Genomic DNA, 23,655 nt, shown 5'->3' with positions numbered 1-23,655 from the left:
GGAGGATGGAGTGTATTGTTCCATCGCTCATCAAGCACTTCCCATACGAGTTGTTGTTTCTCAAACCCCTCATCCCCCTTATCATCATAGTAGGTCCGAATGGATTCTTTGGCCCTATCCATGGCTTCATACAAGTAGCCCATTGCGGGCTTGTGTCCATCAACTAATCGAAGAACCTTTACCAAAGGTTTAGTAATGCTACACACCTCTTGTGCTCCCGCCCAGAAGCTTTCTTGGTATGAAACTAACCTGCATATGGCCTCTCCCTCTGGTTTGTGGTTAAATGCCAAAGTACCCCACTCCTTTGAAAGAAACATTCTCTTCACATCCCACATAGAATTCAAGAGGGATTGAAGAGATATGAAACTGGTGGCAAACCGTGTAATGGCAGGGCGCACCAACTCCTTGTTGTTGGTCAATATTCTCATCAAATGAAGCACAAATGCATGATTACATACAAATTTTGTAATGCTTTTTGATGACTCAACAATATCCTTGACAAAAGGAATTTTTCCTATGTTCTCCAACATCCAATCAATATAGTGTGTAGCACAAGGTTTCCAAAATAAGGTAGGATGCCTCTCCATAAGCATCTTGCCAGCAACAACATAATTTGCAGCATTGTCCGTTATGACTTGGACAACATGTTGTGGACCTACCTCCTGAATGAACACATCCAACAAATCACATAATAACCGTGCATCTTTGATATGTGCAGATGTATCAACAGATTTCATAAACATTGTCCCCGTGGGACAATTAACCAAGAAGTTAATAAGGCTTCTACCCTTTTGATTGGTCCAACCATCTGACATCACAGTGCATCCTGTGTGTGCCCATGATTCCTTAAACTCCTCCAATCTCTTAGTGCAGTCAACCTTTTCACTTTGAAGAATGTGCTATCTAAAGTCATTATAAGAAGGGACTTTGTACCTTGGGCCAACAATAACAATAACATCAACCGTGGGCTGGAAAAATGGATTGTTCTTTGCAATGCTGAAGGGAATATCACTCCAAGGAAGAAACTTGCCCAACAACTTGTGAGCTTCTTCTTTCTCCCTTTTTTTAACAACTGAAGAGAGAGATGGTTGTGAACCAGGTGTGGTTCTACCGTTCTAGGAACAAAAAATGATGAGGTAGCTATATGGTTGGTTGTAGATGCTGATGGTGAAGTAGAACCAGTACCACTCTTATGTTCACCTCCTAATCCTGACACTACTTCTTGCTGGTTGACTCTTTAGAGCTGACTTGGCAATCTGGTTTGCTCTATTTCTTCCAACAATTTTAGGTATATGTTCTATGCTTAGAGCAATTTATTTCAATTTTCACAGTTAGCTCAATATATTTTCCAGATTAGCAATCACATCAGCATTAAAGTAAATTGTAGATAGAACATAAAGATAGATCGCAGAAGACAAGCCAAGACATGAGGACACAAGATGCAGTGCTAGCCAGGGACAAACCCCAATGTGGGGAAACCCTTGATCAATTCTTCTTATGTGTTCTTCAATAGTTCAACAGAGAGAGAGAGAGAAAGATAGTGCTTTTACAACATAAGTCAACACTTTGACTTATAATAGCATAGATCATCTCTAAGAAGATGATACATGAGGTAGTTGAACTCAGTTGAAGACATGCTGCTTCAATTGATTCTAAAAGGTGACTCCATCACCTATCATTGTGCTGCACCTCGTCATCATGCTGCACCTCACTGTGCTGCATCGTGCTGCACCCATCATCACTATGTTGGACCTCATTACCATGCCGCGCACATCATACTGCTGCACCTTATGCTGCACCTTCCGGTACTACAACATCTTGCTGTACCTTATCATCTTGCTGCACATACCAGCGCTGCCTCATCCTGTACCTTATGGTGCCCATCATGCTGCATCTCATTGTAGCATTTAATATCACTGTACTATACTAGCAAGTGCTGCACACAACATGCTACACTTCACATTGTCATGATGCCCATCATTGTGCTATAGCATTTCACATCATGCTGCCCTTTAACACAATATTTCCATTGCTCATACTGCTGCACCATGATTGCTTTCTATCACACGCAAGCACCATGTCCTTGCTGTCCCATCTACCATGCTCCACCATGATTGCATTTATTGCATCTTGTTGTTGCTGCTATCCCGTTGTGCCATCATTGTTGTACCATGCTGCTGTCCTAATGTGCTTGCAGCACCATCCTATTGCTGCTGTCCCAAAGTGTTTGCTGTCCCAATGTGTTTGCAGCACCATCCTATTACTGTTGTCCCAATGTGTTTGCTGTCCCAATCCTATAGCTGTTGTCCCAATGTGTATCACAACTCCCTTCCAACACTTTCAGACCCCTGTTTTCCCTTAAGATAGTCTTGAAATCCATGCTGGAATTTCCTTTCTTTGCTGTGGCCTAACTCAGAAGTTATCCTCCTCAACAAGCTCCTTTCTGATGTATTGTGTGTTTCACAATGGACTGTGGCTAGGGCATCTTTAGGACTGCAGCTAGGGCTTCCTTAGGACAACGTCTAGGGCTTCCTTAGGACTGTGTCTAGGGCTTCTTTAGGACAACGTCTAAAGCTTCCTTAGGACTGCGTCTAGGGCTTCTTTAGGACAACGTCTAGGGCTTCTTTAGGACTGCGTCTAGGGCTTCTCTAGGTCACTGTATAGATCACTTCCATAGCTTCACTGGCCTGTCTTCTTTGCTGTGGCTAGGGAAACCTCCTTTCCTCCAACGTCTAGGGCTTCCTTTCCTAGATTTCTCTTCCACTAAAACCCAAATCGAGTGGAGAGAAATCAAGAGAGAAGTGTGTGTAAAATGACTCTCAATTCATCTCCTTTTATACTAAAATGTTGAGCACATGTGGGTGTTATTTAGTTGCTAGCAAATCTTGACGAATTGTCTTATAACACAAATAAATTCATAACTCCATGAATACTTATCGGAATCGGATGATCTTTAGATCAATCCTACACCTCTTGATGAGAGGGATCTAAGAAAAATATCAGCTACCATAAATAAGATGACCCACATGGTGTTTGGCCCTAGTTTCCAATTTTAACACTCCTTCTCAACTAGGGAGAACTCCATCCGCTAATCCTTCTGCCAGATTGTACTATCTCTGCCATCAGTGCCCTGCACTGCTGAACCATGAAGAAGAAGAATTGGTCGAGAATGTCTCATACCATTCTCTATTGACTCGAAGTCAGTTCCATATGAAGAGAGTGTGTCATACCACTCTCATTGATCCTAGATCAATGGAGGTCATCCTAGCATAGGGAGTACAGTAGATACAACGATGCGTCTATCGATAGTACTACTATGGTCCCTAACCCCATTTCCTTAGTCATTGGCCAGATGAGAGGTACTTCCCATGAGTCCTGGATTGCATGGGTAGGATGCCTCGACAGGAGAACCACTCATCTTATCCATAAGTCGCCATGGGGTATCACAAGGGAAGGCTGAACCATTCACTCTATACGCAACGCACCATTAGGGGAGGGTGAGTTGCCCTATGGTCGCTTGTTGCTCCAAGAAGTACCCCAAGCCCTCTGGATCTCCCAAAGCTCAATGCATGCATCATGCATGACCCTCATAAGAGGGTCTCTCAACAACTCGAAGTTGTTCGGGAAAGTCACAAATTTTGATTTTTCCCCGCGGCTTCGACAGAATGTCTGCGATTTGTACATCAGTCTTAATGCGATGGAACCTTCTTGCTCATCGATGTACCATATCCCAGATAAGGTAGTATATGATGTCTATATGCTGGAGCAATCATAGAATACAAGATTCCTCAATAATTGAATCCCCCATTGGTTGACATAGAAGATCACGGTGGTATCCATCATGTGTACAAACAGCTCGCTGAAGAGCTTATGCAACCAGACAACTTCACACGAGGTCATACTCGTAGCTATGTATTCGGTCTCAGCGGTGCTTATAGCAACCGACTCTGCTTCTTGCTCATCCAGGATATCGAACCAGAACCCAAAGAGAACCAACACTCAGAAGTGTTTCTTGCTATCCTCTACACTTCTTGCCCAGTTAGCATTCGAATAATCATGTAGCTTCACATTTTCGGCAGTGTATCTCAATCCATGAGATATTGTGCCTTGAGGATATCTCAGAAGATTCTTGGCACCAATCCAGTGAGGCTCAACCAAATATGAGCCCAACATGCTAACTGCAAAACATATATCCGGACTGGAGTTCACCAAGAACATCAATGCTAGTATGAGTTTGTGAAACTCAGAGGCATTTCCTAAAACAGGTCTGGCATCCCTACCACATAACTTCTGAAAGTTAAGATCCATCGAGGTAGTCATAGGCTTGTAGTTCATCATTCCAAATTCGGAATCCAACTACCTCTTACTTTTGCAAATGAGAGGGTCTGCACCTGTCAGATAGAGGTTGTTGTTAGAAGGTGCTAGTATGAGAGGTCTATCATCCACAACCTTCAAGCAAAGGTTTGGATTGACTTCACTCCTAGTGAATCTCGACTTCATCAGATAGCTATCAATCCTCTCATATCAAGCCCAGGGTGTTTTGCTTCAAGCCATAGAGGGTTATCTTCCACCTGCATACATGAAATTCTTGATCATAAATCTCAAACCCCTCGGGTTGTTCCAAACCTGTGGATCTGCTACATGAGGGGAGTGGTCCCCTTGTAAGATTTTCCTTTGGTACATCTCAGACATGTACCTTCATGCTCTTCTTGAATTTAGGCATCCCTATCATCATCTGACTCACATTGGGTAGGGCCCCATAAGTAGACCTCCGGTGCTATATATGAGATATGTCAATTGACATGATCCCCAATGGACCATCCTGCAACTTGATACAAATTGTCAACACTAAACCCATGAGTAAAAGCATCTTTGAAAATCAAAGATGCCTTACAAAGGGTAATCATGGGAAATATTTGGTCACTTTGGAAAAATTACAAAAATCATGTTTTACAAATCCTTGGTTATTGTGAGTTGGTCACCATTCTAAGTCATTGTTAGTAGGTCACCTAAGTCTAGAGGCTATGTCTACATCAAAAGAAATCATGAAATGATATTGGCACAAATTTGGAGGCTCTTTGGTATCAGTTTGAATGTAATTTTAAGAGGATAGTCCTTCCTTTTCCCAATGCGCTGTGTTTTTAGAAAAGCATTGCGCATTCATGATTTTCTTTCTAAATCACGATCAACGCCTTCATTTCCGCTCTAGGCCATTCCACATGATCATTTGAACTTGCCTCTTCATCCCATATCATTCAACTCTTCATCATCTGCATCAGAAAGCTCGGGTTGCTCGTTTCATTCGCTGCAAAAGGGAGGCAGGGGCACTGCGAGTTCACACAGTGCTCAAATTCTCACATGCTGATGGTCAAAATTCCCTCACAGGTGCAAATATAGCTCTATCTTTATCCTTCAGTCTTGAAAGAACTCTAAAATTGCATATAGAAGCCAACATAAACCATTTAAAGCCTGCAAAAAGGATAAAATTACCATCGTTGCTCTTCTAAAATTCACTGCATTTTCTTCCTCTGCGTTGCGTTTTTATCCTAATCCACTGCAATTCCACACAGTGGGTCATATCCCTCTTTTCTCGCTGTCAATTTGCCTTTTCGCTATGTGAGCCCTTGCATGCAATAGGTGCCTTGGTCTTAAAACTATAACAAAGCTGTTTCCCTTAAAGTTTATGCTCAAAAGTGTTTTAAAAATTCAAATTTCTTTAGCGCTGCGTTTTTGGCTTGTGCGCTGTGACTGTCCCTAGTTTAAATTCTTGCCAACAGTTATGAAATTCCAAGTTCTATAGGGTTTGCCTGAGAAAGTTTGCAATTGTAAGTTTTGGTGTAATTGTTGGATTATATCTTAAGTCATTGTCAGAAGATTTTAAATACCATAACACCTCCATTGTTACACAAACAAGTTGCTCATAACCCTAAAACTATTCATTGTTGCAAAAGAGAAACTATGTCAACTCCAAAAGACAAAAAGCACAAAGGGGGAGCCATTGTACGTTTTGAACCATAGGATATCACAACCATCAATGCAGATCTAGCCATCATAATGGCTTTTGAACAAGTAGGGTGTATGAGATTTTGTGAGAAAATTCAGGGGTATCATTTACAGTTGACAAAGGAATTTGCTAGGGGTTTTGATGGTGTGCAAGCAAAGGTGGGAAGTCTAACTTTTCCAGTCTCATCTCAAGTGATTGCTAAGGCCACTGAGATCCCTTTGAGTGGAGGCGATTGCTGAGGCCACTGAGATCCCTTTGAGTGGAGAGGAATGGTTCAAAGGTATGGATTTTGATTTGGTTGATTTCAAGGACTTTCTCAAGCCAAAACACCGGAAAGGGTATGGTTCTGTTGTTCCAAGGAGTTATTTACAAGATCACCATAGTAAACTGTTGGAGGTGATTCAAAGGTACTTCACATGTGAAGGGAGGTTCAGTAAGGTGTATCACTATCACATTAGGCTCTTAATGCATTTTACTAGCAAGAAATCTTTGAATCTTGCTTATTATCTGTTTAGGAGTCTATCTAAGATGGTTGACCAAGTTCAAACAAAAGGAATTCAAGTTGAAGCTAGTTTGTTTCATTTTTCATTAACTAAATTTCTAGTAATGAAGGAGCTTGAAAAGAGGAAGCAATCATGGTAGGAGTTTTTAGTTTCTTCAGGATGGGCAACACAATCTTCAAACAGTCAAAAGACCAAGAAAGATACTCCTTCAGTTGTGATTAAAGAAGCTTCACCTGCAGTAACAAGCTTAGTCAAAAAACTTTTGACTAAAAACAAATCAGTTGATAAGAAAAGTGCTAAGAAGCTACATTTCTCACCTGAGGTAGAAAAGGTGGCAAGGGTACCATGAACAAGAGCTGCAACCAAGAGATTGCCTGTAGATCCTCCATCTTCACCTATTCAAGTTATGGAATTAGAGAGCACACAGAAGGAAGTGGAAATTGATGAAAGAGACAAGAAAATTGAAGAGTTACAAGATCAGTTGGACAAGGCCCATTTGACAATAGCATACTTGCAGCAGGAGAATACGGAACTTAGGCATAAAATATCACAAGAAACTATTCAGCCTAGTGGAGGAGAGCCATCAAAGGAAACATTGGCACATGTTGCCAAAGGCAAAGGCAAAATGGTCATTGATGTTGAAGAGTTGAAGGAGGCAGTTGAGCAGTCAAGGAGACCTAGAACTAGGTCTGTTGCAAAGGTGCAAATGCAAGTAGTGGATACTGTTGAACCTGAACAAAAGATTGTTTTTGATGAGCAGAAGGAATTTGAGAAATTATTGGAACAACTTGAAGGAGTACAACAACAAGTAGATCAACTTGTAGAGAAGGATCATAGGGATAAGTTGACTTTGTTTAAGCAAGTACAGGTTGTTGAACCAGTCCTTGATAAGGCCAGATACAAGCTTAAGTGGACCCTGCCTCTGCATAGGCAGGTGAGAAATCTATATACACAGAAGTTGGTCCTAAAAAGAAGACTCAGGTTGGTGAAGAAGAAGCTCACTGAAGTTAAGGAATTTGGAAGGAAGAGGAAAAGGGGCAAGTTAGATATATTTGCAGAGGCTAGTACAAAGGTGAATCTCCAGTAAGAAAGTTCAACTTGGTTGTGAAGCTTTGTTTTTTGGGTCAAGAGATAAAAAAAAGGTAAATTTTGATGAAATATGGAAAAACGCAGCAAGGGGCTTTTGCTGCACTTTTTATATAAATTTGATACTAGTGGGATAATGAAGTTGGAAGTTTTTGCTGTCATGAGGGGAGTTATATGAAGGTTCCAGCATCCACATTGATGTTTCCAACACTTTATATTAAGAAAAGAGTCACCATATGTTCAGTTTTTGGAGGTGCTGCGAAAGCAGACAGTCTTGCTGCGAAAGTGGGGAATAGGTCAAAGGGAGGTCTATAGGAATTTTGAATCTTACTTAAGAGGTTCAACACCATCATAGAGGTATTTGAAGCATACCCATTTGCTTCATTTTGACAGAAGGGGGCTGCAACCGTACAAAACATGGAGGCTACTTCATTTTGCTGTGAAACTGGCTAATGCACTGCAAGTCTGGACAATCAACACTTTTCATTTCAAATTTCGAATTTTTGACTTCTAGAAGTGGTTTAGATCATGTAGATAGGTGGAAAATTATCTTAGGAGCTGTATTTAATGTTTATTTGTCAATATTCCAAGTTAGTGATGTTTTAGGCTTGGATTGGTTGTAAGGAAAACTACTCCTATTTTTCAGTATATGCACCATATTTTTGATGTATCTAGTTAGAAGTTTGTTTTGGTCAATGATTTCGACCACCTAGGGTAGGAGATCGAATCCTTCATGATGTATAAAGAGATCAAAAACATTGTAAGTGGTTCTGTTGGTTAGATTAGAGAAGAAATACTTTTGTGCACTGTATTTTTCTGAAAGCTTTGCCAGTGAATGAATGAAATAGAAGGTGATTTGCAGGGATTCCTGTGTCAAAATTTTGGTGGTTTGTGCTCCTTTGATCTTGTAAGTTATCTTGTGTGTTTACATCCCTTAAATGTGTATCTTCTTGCTTGGAAAAAACCAGATGTTTGATTCAGAATTCATCTTAATGATGCTCTGTTTTAGTTTTGCCAAGTTATCAATGTTTTCAGCTTAAAGCAACATTTTAGAATTCATCCATGGTTTGATGCTCTAATGTGTTGTCTTTCACCTTTTCTACATTCACCCCTTACAACAATTTGACCTAAATTCCACCACCAAAGCTGCCTACCTTGCCCCTGTGGAGAAACCCTCTCTTTTTCCATCATATCACTAGACAAAAAACTGATTTGACATGACTCCATGCCCAATGGATCTGTCTCTTTTCTCATCAACAGACCTTTAAAAAATCAAACCTTGTTGAGCTTATTACCTAGCCTAATATCATATTTGTTGAGTAACCTAAGTGAGAGAGCCCTCTCCAGGCTAGAAGGGCTAGATTCTAGCCTAAAGTGGTTTGTGGTTACCTCTGGAATTCCTTTTTCAGCCTAGGGAAATCACAGAGTCCTAACGCACTGGATTTTTGGTTTCACTAAAAAATGCCACCTCTAGTGAATTAGAGTAGCAAATCAATGCATCCACTTGGATGGTAGTAGCAGATTTTTTTATTTGTTTTTGGTTGATGCTCATATACAATGATGAGATTTTGGTGTTCTCACATTCTCCCAGGTGGAGCATGTGTCCCATGGTTGAAGCCAACTATTTCCCCTCCTTTCAGCAGCGGTACCTATAATAATTTTTTCCACTATCATGAGCATCGTGATGAGTAGCGCAGTATTGCTGCATTCCAATTTTTGGGTCCATTCACGTTATAATGCTATCAAATTCAAGAGAAATGTTCAGAATAGCATAGACAGTTGAAAATGAATGCAACAACCCAAACAACAATTTTCTTCAAGGAGCTCCACTTGGCACTTCTTTTAATATTGCAAGAATTATTGCAAAAAAAACGAAGGAACAAGTAGCACTAGCAGAAAATGGGAAGTCTGAATTCTTTACTGCTGAAATAGTTGGTTTGACATGATTATTCTTTGTGGAACAAAAGCTTGTGAAGTGATTTAATCACAAATTACAATGGAAGTTTTTGACATCATTAGATTGATGTATGTGGTTTTTACAATGCAAAGGGTTGACAAAGTGAAGTCCAGGTTGAATCATAACTCAATATCTGATACACCATTGAAACCTTGTTGTTCTACTTAGATATTTCTTAGTGCCAAGATCAAGTGACAAATATTCTTTTGTATGAATGCATGCGTAATGGTACTTTATGAAAGCATCTCGACAAACCTATTACTCAAGAAAAAACATTCAATGGGAAGTTGAGTTCCATCTTTGAATCCCTCGACTTTCAGTTTTGACATTGGTGCACATAAGGATTACACATCAAATTTTGACGTTGGAAATAGTGTTCCTCTACAATAGAGTTACATTGTGAAATGGGTCTCTCTTAGGCAAATGGTGATCATGAGTTCTTTGGTGCCTACAGTATTGTGGCCATAAATTTTAATATGGGAAAGCGTAATCATATTACTGATTGAGCAACCTGATGGATGTGATAGAACTAATCAAGAATTCTTGTCTAAACACTTTGTTGGTGTCTCTGACCTGACAGAGAATGAGACCCTTGATTTGTTGATGGAGTAGAGGCATAGATCTTACATTATGAATGTTGAAGGCCCACACGTATGTGACACAAGAGAGCAGGACAAGGATGAACAGTCTTGGTTTTGAGGCATCCCAAATGACAGAGTATTTGACCTTAAAAAAAAACTCTGTATTTGACGTAAATGGTTTGTCTTCTGTAACTACAAATCTGTGACTTGATAACCATGGTCATAGCAATTTCTAGGAGTTTACACGGTATATAAACTTAAAATCAAGCAACCATGGTTGTATATGTTCAAGGTCGAGGATTTGTATCACGCCGCGATAGCATGTTCTTCTTGTCAGCAACTTCGATGCCCTTGTATCCGCTACAACTAGAGTTAGCTCCGCAATTGTCATGGCCGAGATTGCCACCTTTGCATGGATTGCCAAATTCTTTTATTGAGAATTGACCTGCCTTTGTGGGGTTTTATATTTTTATTGTACATGTGGGTTTATCCAGTTTTCCTTCTTTTTATTTAAAATTATTTTTAAGTTAGAAAAAGACAGTCTTTCAGACCAAGTTCTTCATTAAATAATATTATCTTACTGTAAAGGAGTTGAAGCCTTCTCTTATAAAGAGAGGTATTTCCTCATTTGATTCATGGTTGGAGAGTGGGAGTATTCCTCTCCTTGGGGACTTCAATAAAATTTTTCTTGGTTGATTATTGTTGTGGGTTGATTCTTCTATCTTCTTAGCTCTTGCCAATAAATTGTGCTTTTAAAAGATTACTTTTATAGGTATAATTTGGTGATCACAATACTGCTCTATCGATTCATTTGAGGGATAGATTATCACTTGGAAGGGGAGGTCTAGGTTCTAGTTTCTTCATCTTGCCCTTAGTTTCCATCAGGAAGCCATACTATTGTGTTGGACAAACCCTGCAAAGGGATCTTCAATCTTAGTGTGGGATACTAGTGGCACTATTGGTATAGTGGTTGGGGCTCTTCGAATGAGTAGATCCTCCTAGTGAAGCCAAATTCCTAGTAGGTTAGTCTAGATTGGTTTGAGTGGGTTAGTTTCTGCCCCAACTCCTTATCCATCCAGTCCCAAAGGAAGAGTTGACAAAGAGAGGGTTGTGATCGTGACCTCACTTATTTCCCTTGAACATTAGCACTGGTCTTTGTATTCTTCCATCACCCTTATATCCTTTTTTTTACCGTTTAAAAACCATTTCAGTCAATGTGGTTACTTGTGATATCAACTTGCTCCGTATTGTTTAAGCTGTAGTGACAAATAGGGGAGCCCCCCTCGAGGTTGGAAGAGAGCCAGCCTAAAGAGACAAGGTAGGTCACTGAGTTGATAGTGGGTGATCTATCCAAGTTCCACTTGGATTGTGCAACGTGGTTTGGAGCTTTCATCACTTTAACACAAATTGTAGAGGTAATACAAGGTTTTATTGATAATACTTGGAATGAGGATTGTACCATTGAAAATCTGTTATGTTACAACTGTAATTTAATGCAGATAGGAAAGATGACACTCACTATACCTGTGAATATGCCCAAAAACAAATATATTGCCACCTTCGCTTAGATCTATATTTTATATGCCCAAATCACAAGGGTTTAACTAGATATTTTATGATGAAAACTTGAATTTCAAGATAGCAAATAAATCTAAACTAAAATAGGAAATAAAACTATGGATTTTTAAAAATAGTTTGGTTGTTGAGAAATGAATTATCTTGACCATAGATATTACCTTCAAGATTGCTAAGGTGTGAACCATAATCATGTTTGAATTGATCATGCACTTCGGACAATGAGGTGGGCTTGGACTTGAAGAGTGTATCACCCACATGTCTAAAACCTTCCACAACTTTCTGGATTGAACAGAGAGCGGCCTTTAGAGAGACATCTCCAATCTTTGAGTCGACTATGTGATGGAATGACCTTCACTTGGTTGAAATGATCCCTTATAAGGATTGCTCCAACCATTGGTTCCAATTTGCTTCACCTATAGCAAGAGTGATGAAGTAGACTAGTGCCTAGTCCACCCTCTTTGTGTGGCTATGTAGTCCCTCAACGGATTGCCCTTATAAGACGTGTAATCCTTATTAGTTATGAAATAATTATATTAATGACCCTGTTACAACATATATCAAGTAAACATGAAATAGGAAAATCCAACTCACACAGTAGAGACAATGTGTTTGCAAAAATGAAAGTTACCAATTATAGCATTAAAATGATCCCATAAATCAACAACAACTTCAACTAGAGGAGAGACTAGCCTTTTATAACTATTTTTAATGGCTAGATAATGGCTAGTTGGACATCTCCCTAGGAAAATTATTTACTTGTTAACCACATGTTGGAGACTAAGTAAACTTTTTAATAAACTCTTACATTACAATGAGTTTTTCCCATTTAAAGGAATCGATTTGGTTCAACATAACACTTAGAAATCCACATCCACTTGCATTTGACCCCAGAAGGATGAAACGGTCCTTGGATGCTTAACATCCCTCTTCAACAGCTAGCTTGAGGCATGGCTTGGTCCTTTAAACAATTCAACCTGGTCTATAGTGATTTGGTTTAGTCCATGAGGAATTCACTTTGCTTGAAAAGATGGTCCTTTGACTTTGCAATGACTATTTTTATGTCCACAAGCCAACAAATGGTACTCAAGACCCCCCAACATTCACCTCTTGACCTTTTTGACTCAAATTTGTATTAGTAAGTCGACTTTTCCACCTTTTCCTAAATCTTCAATGCCCTGGGGCAATATTCCTTGATTTGAATTTTATTTTATAATTATCTGAGTTTTTGTCTTGATTTCTCTTGTCACTAGACCCATTGGCTAGATCTTCCCTTGTGTATCATCACCGTATATGCCATGTCATCATGCTTAGAGGATGGATCTCCAGTGCCCTAGAAAATCTTGGAAATCTACAAGTTTGGTTTTTTTCCTCTATTTTTGTAGACCACGTTTGATGTAATACATGCAAAAATATGTTAAGTTTTGCCCTTGTTTTGCCACTTGGAACCCCAATGTGCCACTGGAACAACTTTCACCACCTGTTTCTGCATGATGCCTTCACTATCTGGAAAAAATCAATGTGGCATGTCATCTTTTCTTCATTGTGAGCATTTTGGGATCAAGTTGACTATTTTAATTATGGGACCACATGCATTGAGAAACACGAACTGCCTCAAGAAATGTGAACATGTTGAATTTGTGAGACTGTGATGTTGAGAACTGTCTGAAAAATACTGCACCAAGGCCAAAGCCACATACAGACTTTTGACTCATAACAATGCTGTAGGACATAGGTGCACCCTGATGTATGCTACACTGGCACATACAACGGTGATTGCCCCCACATAACCAAGGCTCCTCTAAACCATGAGTCCCCCTAAGATCCATCCAAAACTGATCCTATACAAGACAGAGACCACAGACTTAGTTCAAAAGGACAGACCATGGCCGACCATCACAAGACCTAGGACACCTAAATACAATGACTCACATGGTTTTTAACTTTTTACAAAGCTTTTGACTTGTGACCTTGGGCTTACAATTGTGATAATGCAAGTTAAAAAATATACGTACCCTTGTTGACATGAGGGGCAACAAGTCAACATCATCAAAAGTCACCTAAGTGACCCCTCTAGGTCACCATGCGCTGCCAATATAATCCCACAATTGTCACAAGGTTTCCATATGTGGGTTGGCTCTCTACTGAAAATCAGTAGGTGACCCACAAAGAGAGTGGTCAAGGATCCTCCATGTGGCATGTGATAAGGCTGTCCATGCATGTGTAAATAGCTCAAAATGCCTTGCAAGGTGTGATCAGTCTTGGGATACATGAGCTGCCTCGATAAGTGTGAACTACCTTAGACTCAGAATGAGGTTAAGCACTAGTAAGAGGAGAGGCGCTAGTTTGTTTCTCTCTTGTGCAATCTTCTTTGCACTTTGTCTCTCTGTCTTTAGGCCTTATGGTTTCTTGGAGCATTGTCAAAGTCTAAGGCTAGGGTTTGATCCCTATGGAGGCAGTAGAGTTATGATTTGGAGATAAACCTGAAGTTTTACTTGTTGAGGAGGAAGAAAAGAGGAGAGGCATTGAATGAGGCCAAGGAGGTCTTGCTAGTGGTGATTCTAACTTGTTGGAGTATCTTTGTTGTAGCTAGGGTTTTTCTTTGTTTTCCGCAGACAGGGTTTTGAGAGCTTGGAGGGTTGTATTGGCTTGTGATAAGTTGAGACTATGTACTTAAACTGTATCTCTTATCTATATATATGAAGTTTTCAGCTGTCCAATATTGTCTTATTGTGGATTTGGCTTTTAGCTAACATTGTCTTCATCGTCTGGTAATTTGCAACACTTAATATGTGCTGCTGATTTGACATAATTTAAGGTTGAAATTATGAAAACACTTAACATTTATATAGAAGATAATAGGAGAGATTTACTGTTGTAAATCTGCATTAATTATATTTCAGATTTTGTTTATGCATGAAAAGATTTCCCTAAAGGGCTGAAACTTGTTTGGCATATATTTGTTATCTTCTCTGTTATTTTCTAGTGTATTGGGGTTGATGTGAAGTAAAATATTGTCTGCTGTTTGCTGTTGTAATTTATATTCAATTCAGTCCAAAGGCTGATAATTATAGGGATTATATCCATAGAACCTTTAATGAGGTGAAAGTTCTGAATTTGCAAAAAAACTACAATTTATAAAATTTCTACATTAGTATGCTCATCTTCCATTGGCCATGTCTCGTAGTACATGTAACCACTTTTGCCCTGTAGTACAGATTATCTACCACATGGGAATGCAACCTGCTCGTGTAACTTTTTTGTATCTCTTATCCTACCTTTATTTTGTGGTTTATTTCTACTAAGACGTAGGAACACTAGTGTCCATAGGAGTTACAAAAAGTATCAAAGATGGGATGGGCATCCTTGTCTATAAAGGACTGTGCACTCCACTTGAACTTCCATTTTCTAGTCCCAAGAATTCACATATTTTATGAGTTTCATTCTTGTTCTGAAGTATGTTAACTTGGATTGTATCTATTTTGTGTGTTTCTCTTTGGCTTGTTCATATGGAAATAGTATGTAATGAATGATATGTTCTTTCTTGTTCTGCATTATGCTGAAGATACACAGCATTGGTTTGCACACACTATGCTGGAGATACACACTTATGGTTCGTTGAATGTGTCTTGACACTATTTGTTTCATCAAGTGCAATATATGTTTGGGCTATGGAACCTATTGTTCCATTAGATAAATACGAGTCAATCCAGCCTGGATTTTGAAGGGAAAAACTGTTGCATTATTTATTAAACCTGTTTTCTAAAAACAAACTGAAGCATGAGAAGATTGGTTCAGTGATGCATTTTTCTTTAAGAAAACAATATTTAGTGATATATTAAATAGTGTAGGTTGACTGTAATTCTGTGGCAGGTGGAGTGACTTGGGCTGGTCATGTTGGTTGTGAGTCGAGTGGCATAGAAGAAAACATTGTCTTGCTTATTTCTCAAAAAGTAAGGATTCTCCATGGTTTTTTCAAAGGAAAGGTTTATGGCACCTTGAAATCCGTACACGAGGAAATCTTGAGGTTGACATGCTTATGCTTATAAGATGGTTTATTATGCTTATTCTTAGTACTTGAACTTTGAAAATTTGTCATAGAGGGCTGGAGGCAGGGGTGTCAAAAATCTATCACAAGGGGTTATTGCAGCACTCATTACTGGAGTCTTAGGTGGTTTGATCATGGTAAGTATGACATTTTCTAGATTCATGTAATGGGTATTGGTAAAGACTCCCTTCTATTCTAGATGGAGAAAAGTACCAGTAAAATCTATAATGTGCAATGAGATAGATCATAGGATGGAGGAATTAATGATATGTAACTTCCAATGAAGAGAGAATATAACAATTAATGGACTTAGAAATCAGTTTACGCCTCTCCATTTTTTAAAATCTGTCCAGATGGCTGATACTGAACATTGCTGCAGAGTCATTATTTACTTTACTGAGCACTTACTGTTTGGTTGCAGATGCCCATGACACAGTCTCCTCCAGCCATACAGGTGCCTATTTTCAAGTGTGTTTTGATTTGTTTTTTTCCTTTTTCATTTCTACATCAGGAAAATAAGTTTTCTGGTAAGGTGAAACAACTATGTCTAAGAAAATTAACTTGTAGCCAAGTGCTGGTCTAGAAAACAAAGGGCAGCCATCTAGTTGAACAGTTAATTGCAAGGACAAAAATGGAGACAAGATATACCTTGGTACAAAAGCTGGAAACCAATCTAGCCTGTTAAGGTACAACCACTAGCACTCCCCTCGCCATGCACCAATACAGTGGATAAAATTGCCAAAAATCAGTTACCAGGAAACCTCCCTATAAACGGTTGACTTAGTCCATGTTACCACACAATCTAGCAGTCTAGTGCAAAAACCTCACTAGGCAATCTAGGTCTTAGGGCAACAATGGCTTCTCCCCTATTGTTTTGTGGTTGGATATTATCCCCACGAGCGAGGCATTCCTGGCAAGACGTAGAGGTTAGATGAGCTATGGATCTAAGTCAAATGGCTCTCTGATGAACTTGCAAATAAACACCATAAAATATCTTCAATAAAAATAGGCTTGGGGTGAAAAGAGCACCAACAAAGCCTTCGAGGCTGATTTCCTTGGCATGATTTTTCTCCATTGTGATCAAATGGTCTTGCATGGTGGTCATCTGATTAGAATGATTAGTCTGCATGATTTTCAGTTCCTCAGCATGCTCCTCCTCTATGGTATCTATCATGTTTTGAAAATTGATCTTTTGATTATACTGATTAACTTCCATTGCCTGTAACTTGTTCCCCAGAGAATTCATTTCTTTGGCGTGATCTGCTATTAATTTTGCTTGACTAGATTGCATGTCTTTGATCATTTGAGTTAATTCCTTAACAAGATGCTTATCATTTTCCTTTTCATCGTCAAAATGATTAATCTGGTTACTAGTCCCTGCAATGCCACTACCTAGGATTCCTCTTGCAAAAGCACAAGTAGATTCCTCATGAAAATTTTCACAAGTACTGCAATATGGCCAAGATTGATCATCATTATCCTGCAGCTTATTTTTTTGAGACTCCTTCATATTAACTAGGCAGTTTTGCATGACGGTGACTTGATTTTTATGCTCATCTTGCACACTTTTAATGCTTTGAGCTAGTTCTTTAACATGATCATTTTCCTCTTCTTTTATATTTGGAATCCCAAACTTCCCGGATGCTTTCTTGTCATTTTCTAATTCCTCAACTAAAGTTTGAGCAACCCTTACATTAGCGGGCTTCCCGCACATCAATTCATAAGAAGTGTCAGCGTCAAATGCATTAATGTAATGGTCTAACAAAAGTTTATTAGGAGGCTTGTAATATTGAGATAATTCTCTTATATTTCCATTGAAGCTCCTATTAAATTCTTTAATAGTTTCATCTTCATTCTTTTTCATACTGTAAATAGCGCGAAGTAAAACCTTTTCATTCCTCTTATCTCCATATTCATTGATAAAGGCCTTGATTATAGCTTGCAGAGAATCAAAAGAACCATTAGGAAAATCATAAAACCAATCCATAGCATTATCTTCCAAGGAAAAGACAAAGAGACGCATCTTAATGTCTTCAAGGTTATAGTTATGTTGACAGTGTTGGACCCGCCAACATTCAGTGGATCTCCTCGATATGAAGTCCCAATTAGACCTCAAACCATTTGGACTAGGAGTCCCAGCAGTGGGTGGTAGTGTAATGTCTTGATCGCAGTAGCGCGCAGAGATAAGTAAGATAACTTTGGGTGAGAGCAAGTGTGTGACTCTGCAGAGAGTCAAGTGCTATGCATGAAGGTTTTGACACACAGGGGAAAAGGAAGTGTGCCCCTTATAAGCCTATAATAGTACGCAAGTTGAAAGGAACACACAAGCAGAACGACATCACATGCTAAAATGTAGAACAATCCACAAATTAAAGTGACGGGTTAGTCCAACAACACGCATTCAACAAGATTCGTACAAATTGCATACAAAGTAGTTCATAATCAAATGCGTAAGTTAAACACCATACATTGTTAAAGCAACCAAAATAGTCCAACTACAATAACAACATATGCATGAAAGTGTGTTGGCTCTGTTATTATTATTATAAGTGAAAGTTCCATCCATACATACACCATTGACGACCACTAGCCCCAATAGTGGAACATTACAGTCAAGAACACCTGCTCCTCCAAAGAAGTATACTCGCTCTACGCTATGGAGAAGCCAAGGCTCGTCACAATACTCCCAAGCCTTTTCTAAGCCTAAGCCTAGCCAAAAGCTTGGCTCCCAAAAGCCTCTTCTATGAGTTATGAGGTTCTATTTATAACAAAGGGTGGGGTGACCCTTGACATTCCCCTTTGTGACTCTTTGACTATCCTCATGACTCTTCAACTTCTTTACAAATAACTCATTACATAACATGATGACCTTTCACATTCCACTAATGACACTTGGAATTTCACTTAAAACATATTTACAAATAATATTACAATTTCCACATGTACCCGTGTGAGACAAAATAGGCTAGAGACAGCCTAACAAGACAAAACACTATGACTCCGAAGTTTGGGGAAAGACAAACTCAACAACCTCCACTTGGTGCTTCTCGGCCACATATTGATGCGAAGCTTGGTACTGTCCGATGATGTCTCCAAATTGCTTGATGGTGTCTCTTTGATAGCGGACTCTTGCCTCCATAGCATCCGGGTATATGGTCTTGGAACCTATATCCAACTCGTCCCGAAGCTTGTACAGCATGGTGCTGACCATGACAGGACCACCAACATACTTTTGCGTGTTAGGTGCGCTCAACTCCAAGTCATCCCTAGTGGCCTCTCCCATTAGCTGCTCCATGTACCCATCGATCTCTAGCCGAACTTGTTTCATGGGTCTAGCCTCAGTGAGGGAACCGATTGACGGGATCCTGTGCATTCTCAACATGACATCCAAACTCTTGTACAACCGTGCATATGAGGCCTGTATGCTGTTGATGAATGGGGCGAGCTGCTCATAGTTTTGGATCAACATTCGGACCTTTTCTTTCTCCAACTCTGCATGTGGCTTCATCTTCTTTGGCAAGTAAAGCAAGGCCCCTTTGTACCACAATGTTTACTCTTGAACATGGGCGATGGCAGCATGTATGTTCCTGAGAGATTGAAAAAACTCTTTGCTCCGCTGCGGTAAGCCATGCACATGGACAATTGCTTTATGCATAGTGACAAAACCGTCATAGAGCTTCCGCATGGTAGTTTCAAGTGTTGATACTTTAGCGAGTATTGCTTTCCTCATCTCTCCCATTGCGGAAACTGCACTTTGCACTTGAATTTGTTGTGCGTCTTACCTGACAGCCTACAAATTCTTTGCCATTTGTTCATTCTCGGCCAACAGGAACTTAACATTTGAGCTCGTTGCTCTTGCATAGGCCAAGGTGGCATCGGCAAGGGTAGTTGGATGCTTTTTGATGTCTGGCGCTATCACCCTTTCCTTGATGAATGTAGGTGATGTGTGATCATCCTGGAAGTGCTTCGTCTGCGACTGCACAATCCTCTTTTGTAACTCATCAAATGATAGATTGTACACATCCATGATCGGATCATCATCAAGGAGAACAACTTCTCCTTGCTCGCTCGGGACTGGTTTTGACACTAGAGGTGGTGGAGATTGAGCGGTGACCTCTGGTGCTCACAACATAAGGACAATGTCTTCCTTTTGTGGCTCTTGCTCCAACTCCATGTTTGTCACTTCAATCAGTTGGTCAATCTGCTGAGCAAGCTCCCAATCCTGCATTTGTTCACCCTCTTCTTCTGTCGTTGACTGTTCTGACTCCTTAACCTATGTGGGCACTGTTTGCTCTGTCATCGCGCCTTGCCTTTGTTCTTCTCCTTGTTTCTGCTTCTCTTCTCCTTCTCTCCTCCTTTGATCCTGTTTTTCATTCAACTTCTTCTCTGGCTCTTGTAGCTTCAGTTCTACTTCCTACAACCTCTGCTTTTCTCTCTTCCTTCGCTCTGCTCTCTTTATCTGCTGCTCCCTCTTTGCCTCTGCTGCCAAAGCTTCTTTCTCCGTGATAGGATCTACCCTCATCTTGCAACTTGCTCTGCCTCTGGGTTCTCGGAAATCTTCCTTTTTCCCTTGTCCTGCATTGGATTTATTTCTATTGCTGTTGTTGTTGTTGCTTCCTGTGTTGCTGCTGCCTGCAGAGCAACTTTTCAAGCTGTTGCTATACTGACCGGCTCATGGAGTTTGGAGGCATTGTAGCAGTACCTCCAAGGGTCCTCCTTGTGCCAGTGAAATGTCCCGTGGATCCATGGAAAGTACACTCTCGCACAATGGTCCTTGCAAATACCGTGAGGATCATACAGATTGAAGTCTTTGGTGTTGAACTTGAATCCTAATATCTCCTTAGCTTCGGCATCTGCATCCTTCAAGCTCTTAATCTCATACAATCTGATCCACAAAGGAAGAGCGGGCCATGGTGCCTTCTTCTTCCTATGCAGTGCTGCTGACAACCCTGTGGAGAGGTGATATGAGACCTCTTGCATGACCAACTTGTCAGTGGCATACCTTGGTAGAACATGCAGAGGCTTCTCTCCGCCAAACACTTTGATGAAGGTGCCACCTGGTGAGGCATACCAATCTGCGATGTTCACTATCGCCTCCATTGCTTCTTGGGACATGCAAGGTGGATCCTGCTCAAAGATTAGCTTGTACAACGAGATGATGAAATGGTCAGTTAGCTTTGCCATCACTCCTTGATAGCTGTAGTCGAAAAGAAACTTGCAATAAACATTGATGATAGTCTCCTTAGGTGTCCATGTCCAGCTCATGCCAGGAAACTGCTGCTGGGCACAAATTGCATCAAGTAAGTATGTAGACATGTAGAATCTCGCTTGCTCATTCTTAGGCAGATTCCGAGTGTTAGTCACATGGATCTTCAACTGATGAGCCAACAAGTCCGACCAGTTGAATGGCTTCCCATCACTCACCAACTGGTCGAGTACAACTACCCAACCTTCAAGAAAGGTTTCTGTGTTCTCTTGACCGTATAGCATGCATGCAAAGACAATCAAGAACTGATAAGCCTTCTTGAGAGACTTTGTCTTGTAAACATGATTGGGTGTCTGTATGAACTTTGACGGCTCTTTCACCTAGCGCTTGACGATGTCTCTAGTGTTCACAAAGCTATGGGTAGCATAGAAAAGTGTGTCCATGCGCTTTATCGACTGAGGTAAATGATACATCTGCTGAAATTTCTCCGCCCTGAAGGTGGCAAGCTCTATCCCGCTGGCACTGCTCAATGTCATAGTCTTTGGATTTGTGTGTGAGACAATCCAGCTGATAATGTTCACACATGGGAAGATGGGGTACCTGCATGCAACCTTGTATAATCCTGACTGGTGGATGCTAAGGTAAACTTGTCGATCCTCTAAGTCTTCCTTGAAGTCCTCTGCAAAAGTATCTTTGATTTGCTGCCATGTTAATGTTGTATCCTTCTCAATGAACAACTGAGTGTCTGCATAAACTGGTAGATTAACTGACGTTTGCAAAAGTATCTTTGATTTTCTACCATGTTAATGTTGTACCCTTCTCAATGAACAACTGAGTGTCTGCATAAACTGGTAGATTAACTAACATTTGTTCAACTGCTTCCCTAGTACTGCTCTCGATGGTTTCCTTTGATGCAACTCTCTTGGAGGCCATGTTAATTGTAACTGCTAGAGAGATGCTCAATAATTGCTGTACCTAGAGACAAAGAGGATACTCATGACAAAAAAATGTTGCCTTAAAACCAAAAGCAACTTCAAGATAGGACCAAGCAACAACCCAGGTTAATGATGGGACAGACTGCGCAATTCTGGTTAATAGAGGTCATTGGCTGCCTGCTGGAACTATGCAGTCCTAACAGTCAATGGGGATGCTTGCTGACTAGAATTGCACAATGCGTAGTTCAATCTTGGGCTAGTGTCAGGAGAGATTGCACACTGCGCAATCTCAGTGGCCAAACTGGGAGGCTGGCTGCTGGAACTGCGCAGTGCGCAGTTGGCGCCAGGCTAGGGCACCCTCTGCACAATTCCAAAAGCGAAGGTAGAGGCCTTGAGCGCCCAGAATGTGTAGTGCATGCAAGCGAACACAATATTTGAGCAAGGGGAGGCCAAATTTGCCCAAGGGGAGTGTGAAATCGAGCAGATCTGAAGGATGGTGTGATGTTGAGTGAAAATCTAACTGAGTGATGATGCATCCAAGTGAAACAAGTGCAGGAATCAATCAAACTGATGGAAAATGAAGCATGTGAGGGGGGTTGCCGCAACGGCTACCATTAGTGCAAAAACAGGGTAATGCATGCGACACTTGGGAAAGGCAATGCAAAACTTGAAACAACACTTCTACAATTTAAAACAAGCTAAAACCCTAGCAGTCGTTCAAAGAAACAAGTGAAACAACACTCTCACAAGCTAAACAAACAAAAGCGACAGAAAAGGCGACAAAAAACTAGAAAAGCAAGACTTACCCGGAAAAGCGACGACGATCGCACTGAAGGTTCCTCGATCGCCTCATGGAATGTTAGAGCTCCAAGATTAAATTTGCAAATGAGCTTTGGCATCGTCGATTAAATAGATTTGGTCAATTTAGTGTTTATGACGTGAAGGCCAAAATCAAGGAAAAAGCGACACTTGGTGACAGTTTCCAAAATAACTCAAGTGCCTCCTTCGGGCTGCTAAAAATAGATCCCTATTTTTTAGGTATGCATTTTTGCTTTTTGCTTTTTTCTTCTTCGAGAAAAGCTGCCATGCATTGCTCGGAGAGATTGCGTAGTTTTGGGGGGAACCGAGCAACTCTTTGGTTCATGCACTGGGCAGCTTTTGAGCAGAAAGGCTTCTGCGCAATTTCTGGGCTGAGTGGCTCTGGGTTGCCTCTCATGCTCTGTGCAATTTCCCAGCTCAAGGTTGGCTATCAACTAGCACTGTGCAATTCTTGAGCTCAAGGCTCACTGTTAGCTTGGACTGTGCAATTCCCCAAAGCAAGACTAGTTGCCCTCAAGGATTGCACAGTTCTCTAAGGCAAACCTGGAATTGGATGGAAACCAAGTCAAGCGATCGGCTTGTGGATTAAACAGTAAACCAAGTAAGCAAACACAATCTAAGATGCAAAGGATGAGGCTCAATCAAAGCACAAGTGCTTGGATCAATGCCAGATGAGCTGCTGTGATTTAGAAGGGAGGCTGCAAAACGAAGCATGGGCAAAATTTTGGAGGGTGGTTGTGGCCGCTACAACATTGGCGACACACTGGTAGAACTCTAGTTCTCTGTATCGACCTTGTCTCATGTGAAACGAGTCTAACTATTCCGGAAGTATTGTTCAGTTCTTCGATCATCATAACTTCTTCACTAGATTGCATTAAAGATGTAGTTCCTACCATTCTCTTCATTGCCCGCGCACATACCAAGCCAAGTCAAACTGTTTT

At 40.5% G+C, this 23,655-nt stretch overlaps 1 protein-coding gene across 7 annotated transcripts in view; it reads left to right on the top strand.

The window, feature by feature from the left end:
* The window catches only part of LOC149143286 (uncharacterized), a 213,532-nt gene that overhangs the window by 92,656 nt on the left and 97,221 nt on the right, over positions 1-23,655 (top strand). For 5 of the 7 annotated variants that reach the window (XM_089447886.1, XM_089447887.1, XM_089447890.1 and 2 more), the window contains 3 exons: positions 15,580-15,659; positions 15,808-15,891; positions 16,176-16,208. The exons of the other annotated variants lie outside the window; for them this stretch is intronic. In XM_089447886.1, the coding sequence (XP_089304012.1) occupies positions 15,580-15,659; positions 15,808-15,891; positions 16,176-16,208 (197 nt within the window). The remainder of the gene's footprint in view (positions 1-15,579; positions 15,660-15,807; positions 15,892-16,175; positions 16,209-23,655) is intronic. 7 annotated transcript variants of the gene reach the window in all.

This window comes from Pinus tabuliformis, chromosome X, assembly GCF_031772625.1.
Source record: "Pinus tabuliformis cultivar Carrire ecotype Pingquan chromosome X, CPIR1, whole genome shotgun sequence".
Classification (NCBI taxonomy): domain Eukaryota; kingdom Viridiplantae; phylum Streptophyta; class Pinopsida; order Pinales; family Pinaceae; genus Pinus; species Pinus tabuliformis.
This window is presented reverse-complemented; position numbering and strand designations above follow the sequence as displayed.